We start from the raw sequence: 15,103 nt of genomic DNA on the forward strand, positions 1-15,103 counted from the left end.
GCGAACAGACCCCAGTCGGATAACTTGAGTTGTTTCCTCGGGATGACTTGCATCCAGCGCAGGCGCACGGTTGTGAGTGGTGAGCGGTGAGTGGTGAGTGATGGGTGGAGGCTGACGCGGGTCTGACGGCGCATGCGCAGGTTGGACGAGCACCAGGTGAGCTGCCACAGGTACCCGGCGGAGCAGTTCCGCTGCGACCAGTGCCCGCGCGCCTACAGCTGGCGGCCCAGCCTCTTCAGGCACAAGGCCCTTCTGCACGGCGACGTCAGGAAGTACTCCTGCGAGAACTGCACCAAGGTGGGTGTCCCTCCCCTCTCCTCCCTCCTCTACACCTCCTCCCCCTCTTCCCCCTTCTCTCCCCCCTTCTCAACCACTCATATACCCCCTCCTCATCACTCCTCAACACTCCTCACCCCACTCTTCACCACTCCTCTCCCCCTCCTCCAAAATCTCCTCACTGCTCCTCACCACCCCTCCTCTCCCCCTTCTCGCCACTCCTCTTCCCCTTCCTCCTCACCACTCCTCTCCCCCTCCTCGAACACTCCTATCCCCCTCCCCAACCACTCCTCATCGCTCCTCTCCCCCTCCCCAACCACTCCTCATCGCTCCTCTCCCCCTCCCCAACCACTCCACATCACTCTTCTCCCCCCTCCCCAACCACTCCTCAACAATCCTCTCCCCCCTCCTCACCCCCCTCCTCACCACTCCTCTCCCCCTCCTCCAAAATCTCCTCACTGCTCCTCACCACCCCTCCTCTCCCCCTTCTCGCCACTCCTCTTCCCCTTCCTCCTCAACACTCCTCACCCCCCTCCTCACCACTCCTCTCCCCCTCCTCACCACTCCTCTCCCCCTCCTCACAACTCTCCTCACTGCTCCTCACCACCCCTCCTCTCCACCCTCCTCAACACTGCTCTTCCCCTCCTCATCACCCCTCTCCCACTTCCTCAACACTCCTCTCCCCCTCCTCAACATCCTCTCCCCTCCCCATCACGTCACAATTCTCTGTTCACTTCAGCCATGTGTCTCACCCAGGTCTCGTCATCTTAGCTCTAGGTATACGGCATTTGGTGGGGGCGATTTCGTGACGTGAATGGAACCGAAGTCGCGTGGAGCGGAAATGTGTAAACAACCACCGTGCCGCCATCCGTGGCGGGTGGAGCGAAAAAAAAAATCATAAACCCAAAGAGAAATTTTATATAATTAACTGTGTGATTAATTTTAAAAAAAGGCCCAAAGCTGGGGTTTCGTATTTTATCAAGTCTTTTTAGGTTCTGTCAGAGCCGTTTCATTATGTAGTTTAAAACTTCGGTCGGCGAATCAAATGATTCTACATTTTATGTAGCTGCTCAGACAGCACGGCGGGAGCTGAAACTATGAGTGATTTGCAACAAGAAATGTAGCTGAATACACATTTTGCATGTTTATTGATCCCATTCAGCGTTATTGTAAAGAATTTTACGTTAAATTTCGTGTCCGAGATTCGTATTATAACTGCATTTGCGACATGAGAACACATGAATTACCGAGTTTATATGTTACACATCTCTGGCGAGTACTGAGAGAATCACTTTTTTTTTCCAAATCAATATCGATTTTTTTTACACAGATGGTTTGGAACCCTCAGTCTCATCAAAGGTTCAAATCTGTTTGTATACCTACAACAACTGTAAACTGTTCTTTCCAGTCATGGTATGTGCTAGAGGGTTGATTAGACAGAACAATGACTCGGTCAATAGTAAAAACTCGGAGATACTGATTATCTGACGCGATTGGTAGTCCTGAGGCAGCTGCAGCGGGGCGGGTCACCAGCCGAAGAGTGTCAGCAGTGTCAGGAGTGTCAGGAGTTTCGAGAGTGTCAGGAATAACAGGATTGTCAGGAGTACCAGGAGTGCTGGGAGAGTCAGCAGTGTAAGGAGAGTAAGCAGTGTCAGGAGTTTCAAGAGTGTCAGGAGATTCAGCAGTGTCAGGAGTGCCAGCAGTGTCAGGAGTGTCAGGAGTACCAGGAGTGCCAGGAGTGCCGGGAGTGTCAGGAGTACCAGGAGTGTCAGGAGTGTCAGGAGTGCCAGCAGTGTCAGGAGATTCAGCAGTGTCAGGAGTGCCAGCAGTGTCAGGAGTGTCAGGAGTACCAGGAGTGCCAGGAGTGCCGGGAGTGTCAGGAGTACCAGGAGTGTCAGCAGTGTCAGGAGTGCCAGCAGTGTCAGGAGATTCAGCAGTGTCAGGAGTGCCAGCAGTGTCAGGAGTGTCAGGAGTACCAGGAGTGCCAGGAGTGCCGGGAGTGTCAGGAGTACCAGGAGTGTCAGGAGTGTCAGGAGTGTCAGGAGTGCCAGCAGTGTCAGGAGTGTCAGGAGTACCAGGAGTGCCAGGAGTGCCGGGAGTGTCAGGAGTACCAGGAGTGTCAGGAGTGTCAGGAGTGCCAGCAGTGTCAGGAGATTCAGCAGTGTCAGGAGTGCCAGGAGTGCCAGCAGTGTCAGGAGTACCAGGAGTGTCAGCAGTGTCAGGAGTGCCAGCAGTGTCAGGAGATTCAGCAGTGTCAGGAGTGCCAGCAGTGTCAGGAGTGTCAGGAGTACCAGGAGTGCCAGGAGTGCCGGGAGTGTCAGGAGTACCAGGAGTGTCAGGAGTGTCAGGAGTGTCAGGAGTGCCAGCAGTGTCAGCAGTGTCAGGAGTGCCAGCAGTGTCAGGAGATTCAGCAGTGTCAGGAGTGCCAGCAGTGTCAGGAGTGTCAGGAGTACCAGGAGTGCCAGGAGTGCCGGGAGTGTCAGGAGTACCAGGAGTGTCAGGAGTGTCAGGAGTGCCAGCAGTGTCAGGAGATTCAGCAGTGTCAGGAGTGCCAGGAGTGCCAGCAGTGTCAGGAGTGTCAGGAGTACCAGGAGTGCCAGGAGTGCCGGGAGTGTCAGGAGTACCAGGAGTGTCAGCAGTGTCAGGAGTGCCAGCAGTGTCAGGAGATTCAGCAGTGTCAGGAGTGCCAGCAGTGTCAGGAGTGTCAGGAGTACCAGGAGTGCCAGGAGTGCCGGGAGTGTCAGGAGTACCAGGAGTGTCAGGAGTGTCAGGAGTGTCAGGAGTGCCAGCAGTGTCAGGAGTGTCAGGAGTACCAGGAGTGCCAGGAGTGCCGGGAGTGTCAGGAGTACCAGGAGTGTCAGCAGTGTCAGGAGTGCCAGCAGTGTCAGGAGATTCAGCAGTGTCAGGAGTGCCAGCAGTGTCAGGAGTGTCAGGAGTACCAGGAGTGCCAGGAGTGCCGGGAGTGTCAGGAGTACCAGGAGTGTCAGGAGTGTCAGGAGTGTCAGGAGTACCGGGAGTGCCGGGAGTGCCAGCAGCGTGTGACGGTGCCGCAGGTGTTCACGGACCCCAGCAACCTCCAGAGGCACATCAGGACACACCACGTGGGCGCGCGCTCGCACGCCTGCCCCGAGTGCGGCAAGACGTTCGCCACGTCGTCGGGCCTCAAGCAGCACACGCACATCCACTCCACCGTGAAGCCGTTCCAGTGCGAGGTGTGCTTCAAGGTGGGTGTCTGGGCCGCTAGCCGCTCTTCTCTGTTCTCGCGAGTCTTCTCTGCCCACTGCTCGAGGGAGTCAACAACCCCCTTCAGAGTGAACAACCCCCTTCAGTGAACAACCCCTCTTCAGAGTGAGAGTTCCTCATCCGAGTGAATGATCCCCATCTGAGTGAATGATCCCCTTCTGAGTGAATGATCCCCTTCTGAGGAAGCGATCCCTTTCAGAGCGATCCCCTTCAGAGTGAGCGAGCCCCTTCAGAGTGAGCGAGCCCCTTCAGAGTTAGTGATATCCAACTGAGTGATCCCCTTAAGAGTGATCATTTTCAGCAGTTTTGAGTGATCCCTTTCTGAGAATATGATCCCTTCAAAGTGAGAGATCCCATTTTAAGGGGACGATCCCCACCCGAGTGAATTATCTCCATCTGAGTGAGTGATCTCCTTCTGAGAGAGTGATCCCCTTCAGAGTGAGTGATCCCCTTAAGTGTGAGCGATCTACTTCAGAGTGTGTGATCCCCATTTGAGGGAGTCATCCTCATCTGAGGGAGTGATCCTCATAATGGCAGACTTCTGCTTACCTCGCACCAGGCTGCACTCCAAACAAGCCAACATAAACAAGTTGGTGACTTCAGTTTATTGGCTGCTGGCATGTTTCAACCCTCCCCAGACTACATACCATCGGATGACATGACTTTTGTACTTTTGTTATTGGTTTACTATCTCCCCTAGAGTGGGTTCAATGTCCCACGACCCAATGGCAACCATAATGTTGATTTTTTTTCTTGTCCATATCTAAAATATTGGATTAAAAAATAGCTGCAGCATGCAATACATGTTTTGATATATATTTTATGTTTTGGTAGGTCATTGGGTATATTTTAGGGTATTTTTGAGATTTTTTTTTATATATGTTAGCTACTATGGCATTTATAGATATATCTGTGGACAACAATTTCTAACCTCCCAGTGGTTATAATTTTGACTTTGTCAATTACTGTTATAACCTGATAGAGAAAAGTAAGAATGTTGGGGAAGCCTATTATTTATGTCCTGTCTTGACTAAAATTGGGATTAGTAACAGAAAATAGAAATATAGAAACATGTTTATCAATGCGACACTTCAGTGTTCTATTTCCCATAATTTCCTTATTTCGTATCATAATTCCTTTAAAAACTGATCGGTGTTTACATCGCCATGGGTTTAATGACTAACTCATTGTGTCAGATAAAGTGAAAAAGATATATACAATTCTTTTTTGATAAGTCTTTTTGGATATCGAGATCAGTTTGACGATGCAAAGGTTGGAGGTTTGATCCTAAAATACTGCATCACTCTCGCGAAGAGTTTTTGCCCATTATAATTGTTGAGGTACCGTAGTCTAAACATTCTGTGCCAAACTGTTCAATGTAAAACACTCACTTTATTATTTTATAATATTAAGACGGTCCATAAAATTAACAGGAAATGATTTCCATAGCCACCAATTCAAAATAAAAATTTGAATATAATGTTAAGAGAACTGTCTTATCAACAATCTGACGTCATGTTTGGCATTTCAGTAGGAGTTTTCAGAGCATCGATGTTGAACTGAAAGCCAGTTGAATAATTTTTCTCCGTGATTGTATGTCCAGGCTGCTAGCCAGAGAAGATTGTTATCAGATATGGCAGATAAACAACCTATGTATGTGTACAATTAATTGTTTCTTGATGCCTTTGATTACAAGTGGACTTTCTTGGTTGGCCACTTGCAAGTGTGTGTGGTGACCTCTTCTAATTTAAGTTCGGATGAGCACTGCACTTGACTACTTTCTTAGGTAGAATAATTTGTGCCAAGCATCCGTGCATGTTATCTGAAATCACAACCAAAACAAAAAGAGAGAGATGGAGGTATTCCGAGAAAGTCCATGGGACACTCGGACCAATCACTGACGAGCTTGCACACTGAAGAGCCTATCACAAGGCAGGGCCGCGGCCAGGGGTTTGTAAAGGAGGGGCCCCAGTATTACCATTAAAACATTTTTTTTATGAGTAGGTTTTCTTTTTGATTGAGTTTTAAAAGAAAATCTCAGGTAAAAGTAGACTTGTAGAAATCCAACATTTACACGTAGATTTTTCTTGAGAAAAGAAAACTAAGCAATTTATATCTTGGTCTTTATTTAATCGTTTTAATACTTTTTCTTGTTGAATGTTTTCGTGTAAACAAATGATAAATACATACATAGTTTGTTATTTAATAAATGAAACACAAATTTCAAGTTTGTTATTTAATAAATGAAACACAAATTTCATGTTTGTTTGAAAGTCATGCTTGCAACTAACACTGAAGCAAACTGGCTTTAAACATAGACTACTTGCAAACAATTCCTGTCTCTTCTGTGCGTGAGTCATGTTGGGCTAGATGTGAAAGGAAGTTCATTTATTGTAGCCTTCTATAAAGATTATAATAATCCTTCCAAATAAAGCTCTCTGTAATCTTAAATAGCTAAGTTGCTGTAATTTTCTTATTCTGGCTTATTAACTTTTTTCAATTTAAATCCTTGAAGGAAGGGGTTCGGACCCCACGGCCTTTGTCCCCCCCCCTCCCCCCCCCCCCCAGGGTACGACCGAGTACAAGGTAAACAAAGTTTCTCGGAGAGCAATGTATCAAACTTATACATCAGCACCTCTATCGTATCAGTTATTCCCGTCATATGCTCACTGATACAAATGCCATATGATTGCTTGTTGTTCGCTGCATGACTAGCCAAAAATAAATTCCTTTATTTTTTTTGATTGACCATCTTAACTCTTTTATTAATATCCGATATATTATAATTGTTAGATAGAAATAATTTAGTTTATGCTGTGTGTAATGCTGTCTTAAGTTTCATTATGACACACATAAGATGTCTGGGTTGGCCACTCGATCTGATTCATAATTTTTGTTAAGCATGTTTGTAATAGACCAAATGGTGGTACTTTCAGTCATTTAAAATCAGTAGTATGTCTCCTGATAATTATAATGGTATCCAAACTGATTTTCAGTAACTTTCCTCATATTCAGGGCATTATATGTACCAAGATGTGAATTGATCATAATAGGTTTGATTCCAACTTCAGGTAGGAATATACCTACCTATCTTCCTTTAGAACTGGCTAGCTAAAAAGAGTTTTGAGTTAATAGGTATATACTTATGTGTTTGAACTTGTTTCTTGGTAAAGTGAGGTTAAAGTAATACGCAAATTCTTTCCGTTACAGACAACTTCACCATGTTGGGTTCATATCAAATAATTTTTTAATTAAATGAGTTGAATTTAAAGGATTTAACATTAGTCTACATTGCCATTCCAAAGAAAATTTAAAAAAAAATTGTATGTGTTTTATTATTGGCAGTAGGAAACGGTTCCTGAACTTGCATATCTCAATCTCATCATTAACAACTGATGTAATCCATTCACGAGAGTTTCTTTATAGGTAGGGACCAGAAAAATTCGCGGATTCAATGACCTCTAGGATAGCCTCCATTATCCTCTGCACTTCTCAAGTAAACACGCGTGTTCATTGGTTACTAAATTGTGAGTCGTCTTCACTGTGTAGCTTGTGATTCGACGCTTCTTTGGTCGATAGTCTCTCATTGGCCCAGAGAGCTCCAGTTAAACTGCGAGCCAATAGCAGAACCAGCAGAATTGTACAAATGTTTGAATTTCAGCCTATCACGAAATGAATACGCGAATTTTTCCGGTCTCTATTTATAGGTTCTGATCAGTTAATAAATTCACGGGTCCTTGACGCTGGAGCCGAACACGGTATAGAGCACTGGATGTACTGGTAGGGCTGTGGCTGTGGGGCTGTGGCTGTGGGGCTGTGGCTGCAGGGCTGTGGCTGTAGGGCTGTGGCTGTAGGGCTGTGGCTGTAGGGCTGTGGCTGCAGGGCTGTGGCTGCAGGGCTGTGTGGGCGGCCCAGTAATGGAGCCTGTGTTCGCAGGCCTACACGCAGTTCTCGAACCTGTGTCGCCACAAGCGCATGCATGCAGACTGCCGCATGCAGATCAAGTGCGGCAAGTGCAACCAGTCCTTCAGCACCGTCACGTCGCTGTCCAAGCACAAGAGGTTCTGCGACTCCAGCCCCCAGCCGCCGGCGCCGCGCCGGGACAACCCGCCGCCGGCCGCCCCCTACTACGTGTACCCGCCCCGCTACCCGCTGTACCCGCCGCCGCTGCTGCCGCCCTACCCCTCGCTGTTCCCGCCGCCCGGCGCGCCACCCTTCCTGCCCGGACCGCTGCTCTTCGCGCCGCCCAAGATGTTCGAGCGGCCGGCCGAGCGCGGCTCCCCGGCGGACACCCTCATGAACGGCTTCCGGAGGTCGCCGCCGCCGCCGCCGCCCGCCGACGAGAGGCCGTCGCCCCGCCCCCGCGCCGCCGCCGTGTACGCCGACCCGCGCGACGACATGCGCGCCTGCTCGCCCGGCGCGCGCTCCGACCAGCCGCTCGACCTGCGGGTGTGTCGCTCCCCGCCGCCGGGGGCGGAGCCCGCGAGGGGCGCGACCCCCGAGCGTCCCGCCTCCCCGGCCGGCCCCATGGCCTACCCGCGGCCCGTCCACCCCATACCCATGTTCGTGGACATGTACCGCCCGCACTTCAACAACTTCCCGCCGCCCCCGCCGCCCCCGGCCGGCGACAGGCTGCTGCCGCCGCCGGGGTTCGCGTCGGCCAGGGGCTTCCCGTTCCCGGTGAACCCGTTCAACGGCCACCTGGGCGGGCGGCTGCCGTTCGGCGCGGGGCTGAAGCCCTTGGAGGAGGCGGCGGGGGCCCAGCCGGCGCCCGGCGGCAAGCTCAAGGACAGGTACAGCTGCAAGTACTGCGGCAAGGTGTTCCCCAGGTCGGCCAACCTGACGCGCCACCTGCGCACGCACACGGGCGAGCAGCCCTACAAGTGCAAGTACTGCGAGCGCTCGTTCAGCATCTCGTCCAACCTGCAGCGCCACGTGCGCAACATCCACAACAAGGAGAAGCCGTTCCGCTGCTCGCTGTGCGACCGCTGCTTCGGCCAGCAGACCAACCTGGACCGCCACCTGAAGAAGCACGAGGCGGCCGGGGGCGGCGCGGGGCCGGCGCCCGACAGCCCCGCCTCCAGCGACAAGGAGGAGTCGTACTTCGACGAGGTGCGGCGCTTCTTCGGCAAGGTGGTTCCGCGCGCCGGCGAAGACTCGGAGGGCGCCGCGTCGGAGGACGGCGGGCCCGCGCGCTCGCCGGTCGCCTACGAGGTGCAGGTCAAGGCGGAGAACGCCCTGCGCGGCGAGACCGCCGGCTTCCGGCTGCGCGACGCCATAGAGATCGCCACGTAGCGGCGCCCCTAACCCCTACCCCTTCACGCGTCGCTCACTGGACGACCCTCCGCTCTAACCCGCCAGCCAGACACCGAGAACCATTACAACAGCTTCACAAATTAAACTGCTTCGACCAGGGACACACCTGTCAAGGTATATTTCACGATATACTGTAGCTTTCCTCCTAGTGGTTATTGGCTGAGGTCGGTGAGAGGTGTCGTCCCGCTCTTGACGGGGCCAATACCGTACTGCTGCACCCTCGCAATTTGCCGTGACTCTTTAGAAAAAGCTACAGTGTTTTGTGAAATACCTTGACATGAAATGAAATCGCGAAATACATAGGTGTTCCTAGTTTTAACTTTTAAATTTACAAGTGTTCGTTACTAAAGTATTAAACAGTTTCAGTTAAGAAATCATATTAAAAATCAACATTTGGTTATTTTATTGTTAAATTCTCTTTTCCTTTAATGATCATTACAATAATTAATACGCTTTTCGCCTTTTTACCATTTTCCAACCACCAAGACGTATGATTTCTTGTCGCCGAAAGCAAGCATTCGTTCTCGTTAATTTGAACATCCGTATGGTCGACAGTAAAAAACGTTTAAGTGGTCGTCATAAAAAAATGGTTCAAGATATCGAATTCGGAAACGAATTTACGTGATTCGAAACCTGGTTCGATCGTGTGAAACGGTAGGCCTACCCTTCACCAAAACGGTCCCGACTCGGGCAGCCAATCAGGAGCCGAGTACGCTTACGTCGGGATGTTTTCCGCGTCTGGGTGGTTCTTGGTTCTGTGTCCTCATTATCACGACATCGCCCTCTAGCTGTGTGTAGCACTGTACATAGACCTCCCCATCGTTTTAATGTCAGGTAAAATAATTACCTTTTATTCTAAATTTATAGTCATGAATCTACCAAAGTGAGTGAAAAAAATATGTATAATGTATTAAAATATTTTATGAACGTTCTTTCTATAGTGAGCTGTTCCAATCTGTAGTGCATTTGTTTACTTACGTCTCTTTGTATTCGAAGTACCTCTGCTGTAGTTCCCGTTTGTTGAATGTGGAAAAGTTCGTGGCTGTGGACAACACAGATGATTCCTCTTCCAAATGGTTCCACCAAAACCAGTTTTAGAGGAAATGGAGTGCTGGAAGTAAAGGGATTTTCGAAAATGACAGTGAAGAAAAATATGGTTGCATAAAATGCTGTGTTAACCTCATGAACGAATTTTTTTTTCTCTACTTTTATCACCACATAGTTTACTGCACACAATTTTAATGCTTAAAAGGTTCTGATGTTACCAAAATTTGGTCAAGATCCAGTGGGTTTTGTTAATATCAAGTGGTATTTTGTTTGTACTAAGTGTTTTTTGCTTGGGTGATGATATTTTTTTCGTAAGTTGTTACATGTGATAAATTGAATGTGATCCTCTTGTAAGATTTCAGTTTTAAAAAGTAAGCTGATGTTTTTTAGATTTTCGTTACAATTAACACTTTGACTTCAGATTTCCGATGGAAAATATTTTATGTTATTCAGCCGAGTCTCTGCGTTTTTAGGAGTGTACCATTTCATGTTTATATCAGCGTAAATTGCGTGAATTCAAATTCACCTGCTATCTGTTATAAAAATAAACTAATTAAATTTGCATTTAAAGCTGTTCTGTCATAAACACATGTTTTACTATTTCAGATAAGCATACTGCCTTTGAATTTTCTCTTTCACTTAAGCAATGTAATTATCAACATTTTAAATCCATTTTGTAATAAGTAAAGTCATACATAAGTTGGTTTAAAAGTGTGTGTCTCCAACAGCTTCAAACCAAAATTCACATTTATAAGAGTATTTTGCGATGACTGAAAAATTCTTTGACGGTACACGAATACGTCACTCTTACTAGCATTTAACATTTAAAGCATTTTTATATTATGAGTTCTGCGCCTTTTCTTTGTCTTAATGTTATGTCTTGAAGCTGAACTATTTTTGTCCTACATAATAAGCAGATACGTGGACATCTTTAACGGAAATAACAATATAACGAATAATTGGGTTGACTCTGAAAACAAGGCATGAAGTTTTAAATTGAAAAAGAAATAATACGCTTGTAACAATTACAAAAATTTTCCTAGATGAAATCTCAATCGCACTTCAAAATTTTTCTGACGTAAAAATTAGTAATGTTCACAAACCAAGCTCAAGATTAATTATCAGTAAATCAGACATTTCGACTCTGTTAAAAATTACTTAATACTTGAAATCGAAACTGTCGTTATTTAAGTTGTTTTGTAAACGTTTTGTTGTTAGGATAACAGCTGCAGAATAATTTTAAAACTATAAACTGTGTTTGTACCCGATATTTATCAGTGTAAATATCAACCATATATCGGCAGGGATATTCAAATGAAATTCGTGCTATGTGAATATGACAGTGTTTTTGTTGACAACCGGGCAAGTATCCATTCATTCCATGTTAACTACTAAATAATGATGCCTGCAACTGCAATAAAGCTGTTTGCGTAAAAAAAAGAAAGGTATTAGTGACTTACGATCTGGTATTTAACTTCATTTATTTATCACCCCCTCCTCTTAACCTTTTTTTGTTGTTTTTGAAACATATTAATTTATCTTTCAGTCGCTATACTATACCTATGTATTTTTTTTTGTAAATGTAACAGTAATATTCATGTAAAATTACAGATATTTGTTAATTTACATGAAAACGACTTTATCACTACAAAGTAGCGTTCACAGTAACACTGTTCAGATTCTTAAGTGGGCATTTATTCTTTGTTGTCCCAGTACCTCCAATAGTTAAGGTTATTTGTAAACCGTTCCCTGAATAGCTTTCCAGTATTAAATGATACAAAAAATAATGTAAAATTGCTGAATATTCGATTACCTTTTCTGTGGTTTAAAAAAATTATGCTTAAATGAAACCTCAATTAAAATATAAAATTATGGGTCAATTTTCGTAAGACTTACTCAGTATTATCTGGAGAAACGTATTTAATATATGCAAAAATAACCACAGCCACATGTTTTACAAAGTTGCAATATATATATTTTTTTTTAGTATTACAAACAGGGTTTCCAAAGTAATATTTTGTAAAAGTGCAGATGCTACAAGCAACAATTTTTGTTTCCACTGCATTTGTATCGAATACTGAATGTTTCTTGCGGTCGTCAGTGAGTTACAACATTATTGTGTGCTCAGAGTTATTGCTGACACGTATCAACCAATCCTATACCACCTGCAGCCACTTGGGAAGATCACTCAACGTTCAGGAAAGAAACTGACTTCAGGTAGCGGTGAGCTTTGTGTAGCGTGGTGGCTATTAACGCACAGCGCGTCCGTATGGACTGAAATATAATTAAAATCTAAACGGGAAATAATTTTTCTCTGAACCAATCAAAACCCACTAGCTGTAATTGTACTCTATAATAATCACACCTACGATTTATATTTTAGACTTTTAACATAATTACTATAATTAACAGGCTGATGAAATTTGTACTTAATATGAGAATGAAGGCTTGGACATTTAAGTGAAGGAGTTTTCAGTTGTTATTTTTTTCTTGACTTCCTCAGTATAAATTTTATTCCAAGTTAAATCACTCTTTTTATCTACGAAACTATGTAATAAAGTGCTATGTAAATGTATTCTGAAGTGAAAATGTGTAATATTTCGAGACACCACAAACGAGCACTGAATATACTAATTGTGGTTTTGAATGATGTAAAGATTGGTTTAAATAATGTAAATATGTTTTATTCGCTTGTGTTTGAGACTGTATTATCAGATGTTATTTAAAAGTTTTTTTTTCAAAACTTCTTTCCTGATATTGGTGATTTTTTTTTGTGTTCCCAACAAAGTGACAGTTTACTGATGATGTGCAATAATTAATACAGCAGCATTTTTGTCTGTGATACAAATATGTACTGTAAGCCAAGGTAGCATAAATGAATGGTGTTTAGTGGTGTGACACTTTCTATGAGTTAAGAATATTCTGTAGCCTAGTTACAGCCAGATTGAGAAAAGCATATAATATAACAAATTTCACCCTTAATGTCATGAAAGTCCTAGGGAAAATAACGCATATTTAATACCAGCACAAACCTACCCTGAAACCCTTAAGATTTTGTCTCTGACATACTGATTCTCAGCGTTACACAACTTTCTCTGATACGATAACAGTACTATTCATATACAAAAATTATGCAACTCTATTTACAAATAGTTTTTATAGATAATTTTTTTTCTGAAGATACGGTTTTTCGAAGTTTCTTGTAGCGATTGTTATTTGATATAACGTGAAACTATTCTAAGCAAACTTTTTCTATTCAAAATGTTTTGTGGACTTGATTACTAAATTCAGGTGAATCAGTTTGCAAGAATCATTGGCCCTCCACACACTGAATACGCAGTAAAACATTTTTAACTTTCCACAATAAGTGTTTTCAGACGCAAATATACTAAAAAGGTTTGGTAATACTGCAAGTGTAATATTGAACATTAAGTAACATTTGTTTTGCCGAAATTTCAGAATCAATGGAGAGTTAAGTTCTTGTTATATACCTATTTCGTCATATATGTGTTGTAAAATTTTCATCATTATCATTGTGAAATTATTTAATGACAAAATTACCGAGCCTTATTTTTTTTTGTATTTCAAATCAAATAGATGTTTTCTGTGGAAATTAAAACTCTGTGGCTACATATGGTGTATCTTAGTGTAAGGTTGCTTTCCAAAATGCGTTAAATTTACAACATTGATAATATTTGAAGGACTTTTTTTTTCACTACCACAAACTCTTAAAAAAAAGATAGTGGAAAAAAATGCTTTGTGGCTGTCAAAAATATTTTATGTGGAATCATTACTAATTCATACTGCAAAATGTTTTTATTTTGTTACCGTAAGAAACACGTTTGTTTGTGACTTCAGAATATTTTTTTTTAGTAATTAACAAGATGTTTTGTGGCTGCTTCAAAGTTAATTTTTTTTTACTGTCATCACTGAACATTTCATAGAGTAAATTTCTGTAAAGACATACACGAGACGGCCACAAAAAATATATTTTTATTCAGCAAACGTTGAACTCAGTTTTGAATATCCGCGAAGCAGTTGCAATCCTGGCATGCTGTACGTTCAAGCAAGAGCGGCTCTAGAGGGAGGGGGGTAAGGGGGGAGCAATATCCTCCACCAAGCACCGAGCCCATAAATAAAATATTTATTTTATTTTGTAGGTTATGTTTATGTCAACTTAAATATTTTACATTTTCTTGGCTTCTGGGTGTAGGCCGTATCAGGTAATTGTCCGGCGACGTTTCGGCACAATTGCAGCTGCCATCATCAGACAGACTAAGTCTGACTGTCAGACTTAGTCTACCTGATGATGGCAGCTGAAATGACTGGCGAAGCGTCGCATGACAATTACCTGACACGGCCTACACCCAGAAGCCAAAAAAAAAATGCAGACAATGGCCGTGAAAACCTGCGATCTTTATTAAATACTTTAATTCGTGCGTTAAACATTTCTTTCATCAAAAGTCGTGTGCAAACCATTTATTGGCAAGTATTTGCTAGCATGAGAGTGTAAACAATCCAAAGCTATCTCTCACTTATTGAGGGGAATCCTTCTTTTCACAGACGAGAGAGCCAAACGCCCGATCGTGCATCTTCGGGTTTTTTTTTTTTTCATTGTAAATAAATATGGCGGTGTTGATAAAAGGATACTAATGGTCAATTAGGTTAGGTTAGCTACATTATAAATACTTTAAAACATTGTAGTCGGTTGATACGGTTAGGATAGCTACATAAAAGATACGGGAAAAAAAGCATTGTTACCGTTTCCGGTAACTTTCTTTGCGATTTAGTTGGCTATTGCTTGTTTTCATTTAAGAAACGTTTCTTTGGTTTTGCATTTAATAATTTAAAAATTGTCTTTGTAATTAATAATTTATTGTTTTGGTTATTGTTATTTAATTATTCATAGTTATGTTTATTAGGTTTTCCCTTTTTTTAGTTAATTGCATTAGGAGGACACTAAGAAAATGAAACCGTTTGCTCAACGGCCGCCTAGTGATGTGTGGGTTTGGTTGTTACGAGTGTACCCGAGGACGGCCGAAGAAGCTCGATGGTGACGTGGCCGAGTGGCGCAGATAAATTGCAACCGCCCTGCTGCTTAACTGCCGCAACAGTGCGATTAGCAACTTTTCCCCACACTCATGCCACAAGGTTTTGGCTCTCTAGTCTTTGAACAGAAGGCTTCCCCTCTAAGCGAGGCCTCTCAGAGTGCGCAGCAGTG

General features: G+C 44.1%; 1 protein-coding gene across 3 annotated transcripts in view; it reads left to right on the plus strand.

Moving 5' to 3' along the window:
• Positions 1 to 12,625, plus strand: part of LOC134542885 (transcription factor hamlet-like) — a 130,051-nt gene extending 117,426 nt beyond the window's left edge. For 2 of the 3 annotated variants that reach the window (XM_063387472.1, XM_063387470.1), the window contains exons 5-7: positions 141 to 297; positions 3,330 to 3,500; positions 7,456 to 12,625. In XM_063387472.1, coding sequence (XP_063243542.1) covers positions 141 to 297; positions 3,330 to 3,500; positions 7,456 to 8,814 — 1,687 coding nt within the window. In that variant the 3' untranslated portion in view covers positions 8,815 to 12,625. The remainder of the gene's footprint in view (positions 1 to 140; positions 298 to 3,329; positions 3,501 to 7,455) is intronic. The other variant, XM_063387471.1, reaches the window with a different exon arrangement.
• Positions 12,626 to 15,103: the final 2,478 nt, after the last annotated feature.

This window comes from Bacillus rossius, assembly GCF_032445375.1.
Source record: "Bacillus rossius redtenbacheri isolate Brsri chromosome 9 unlocalized genomic scaffold, Brsri_v3 Brsri_v3_scf9_2, whole genome shotgun sequence".
NCBI lineage: Eukaryota > Metazoa > Arthropoda > Insecta > Phasmatodea > Bacillidae > Bacillus > Bacillus rossius.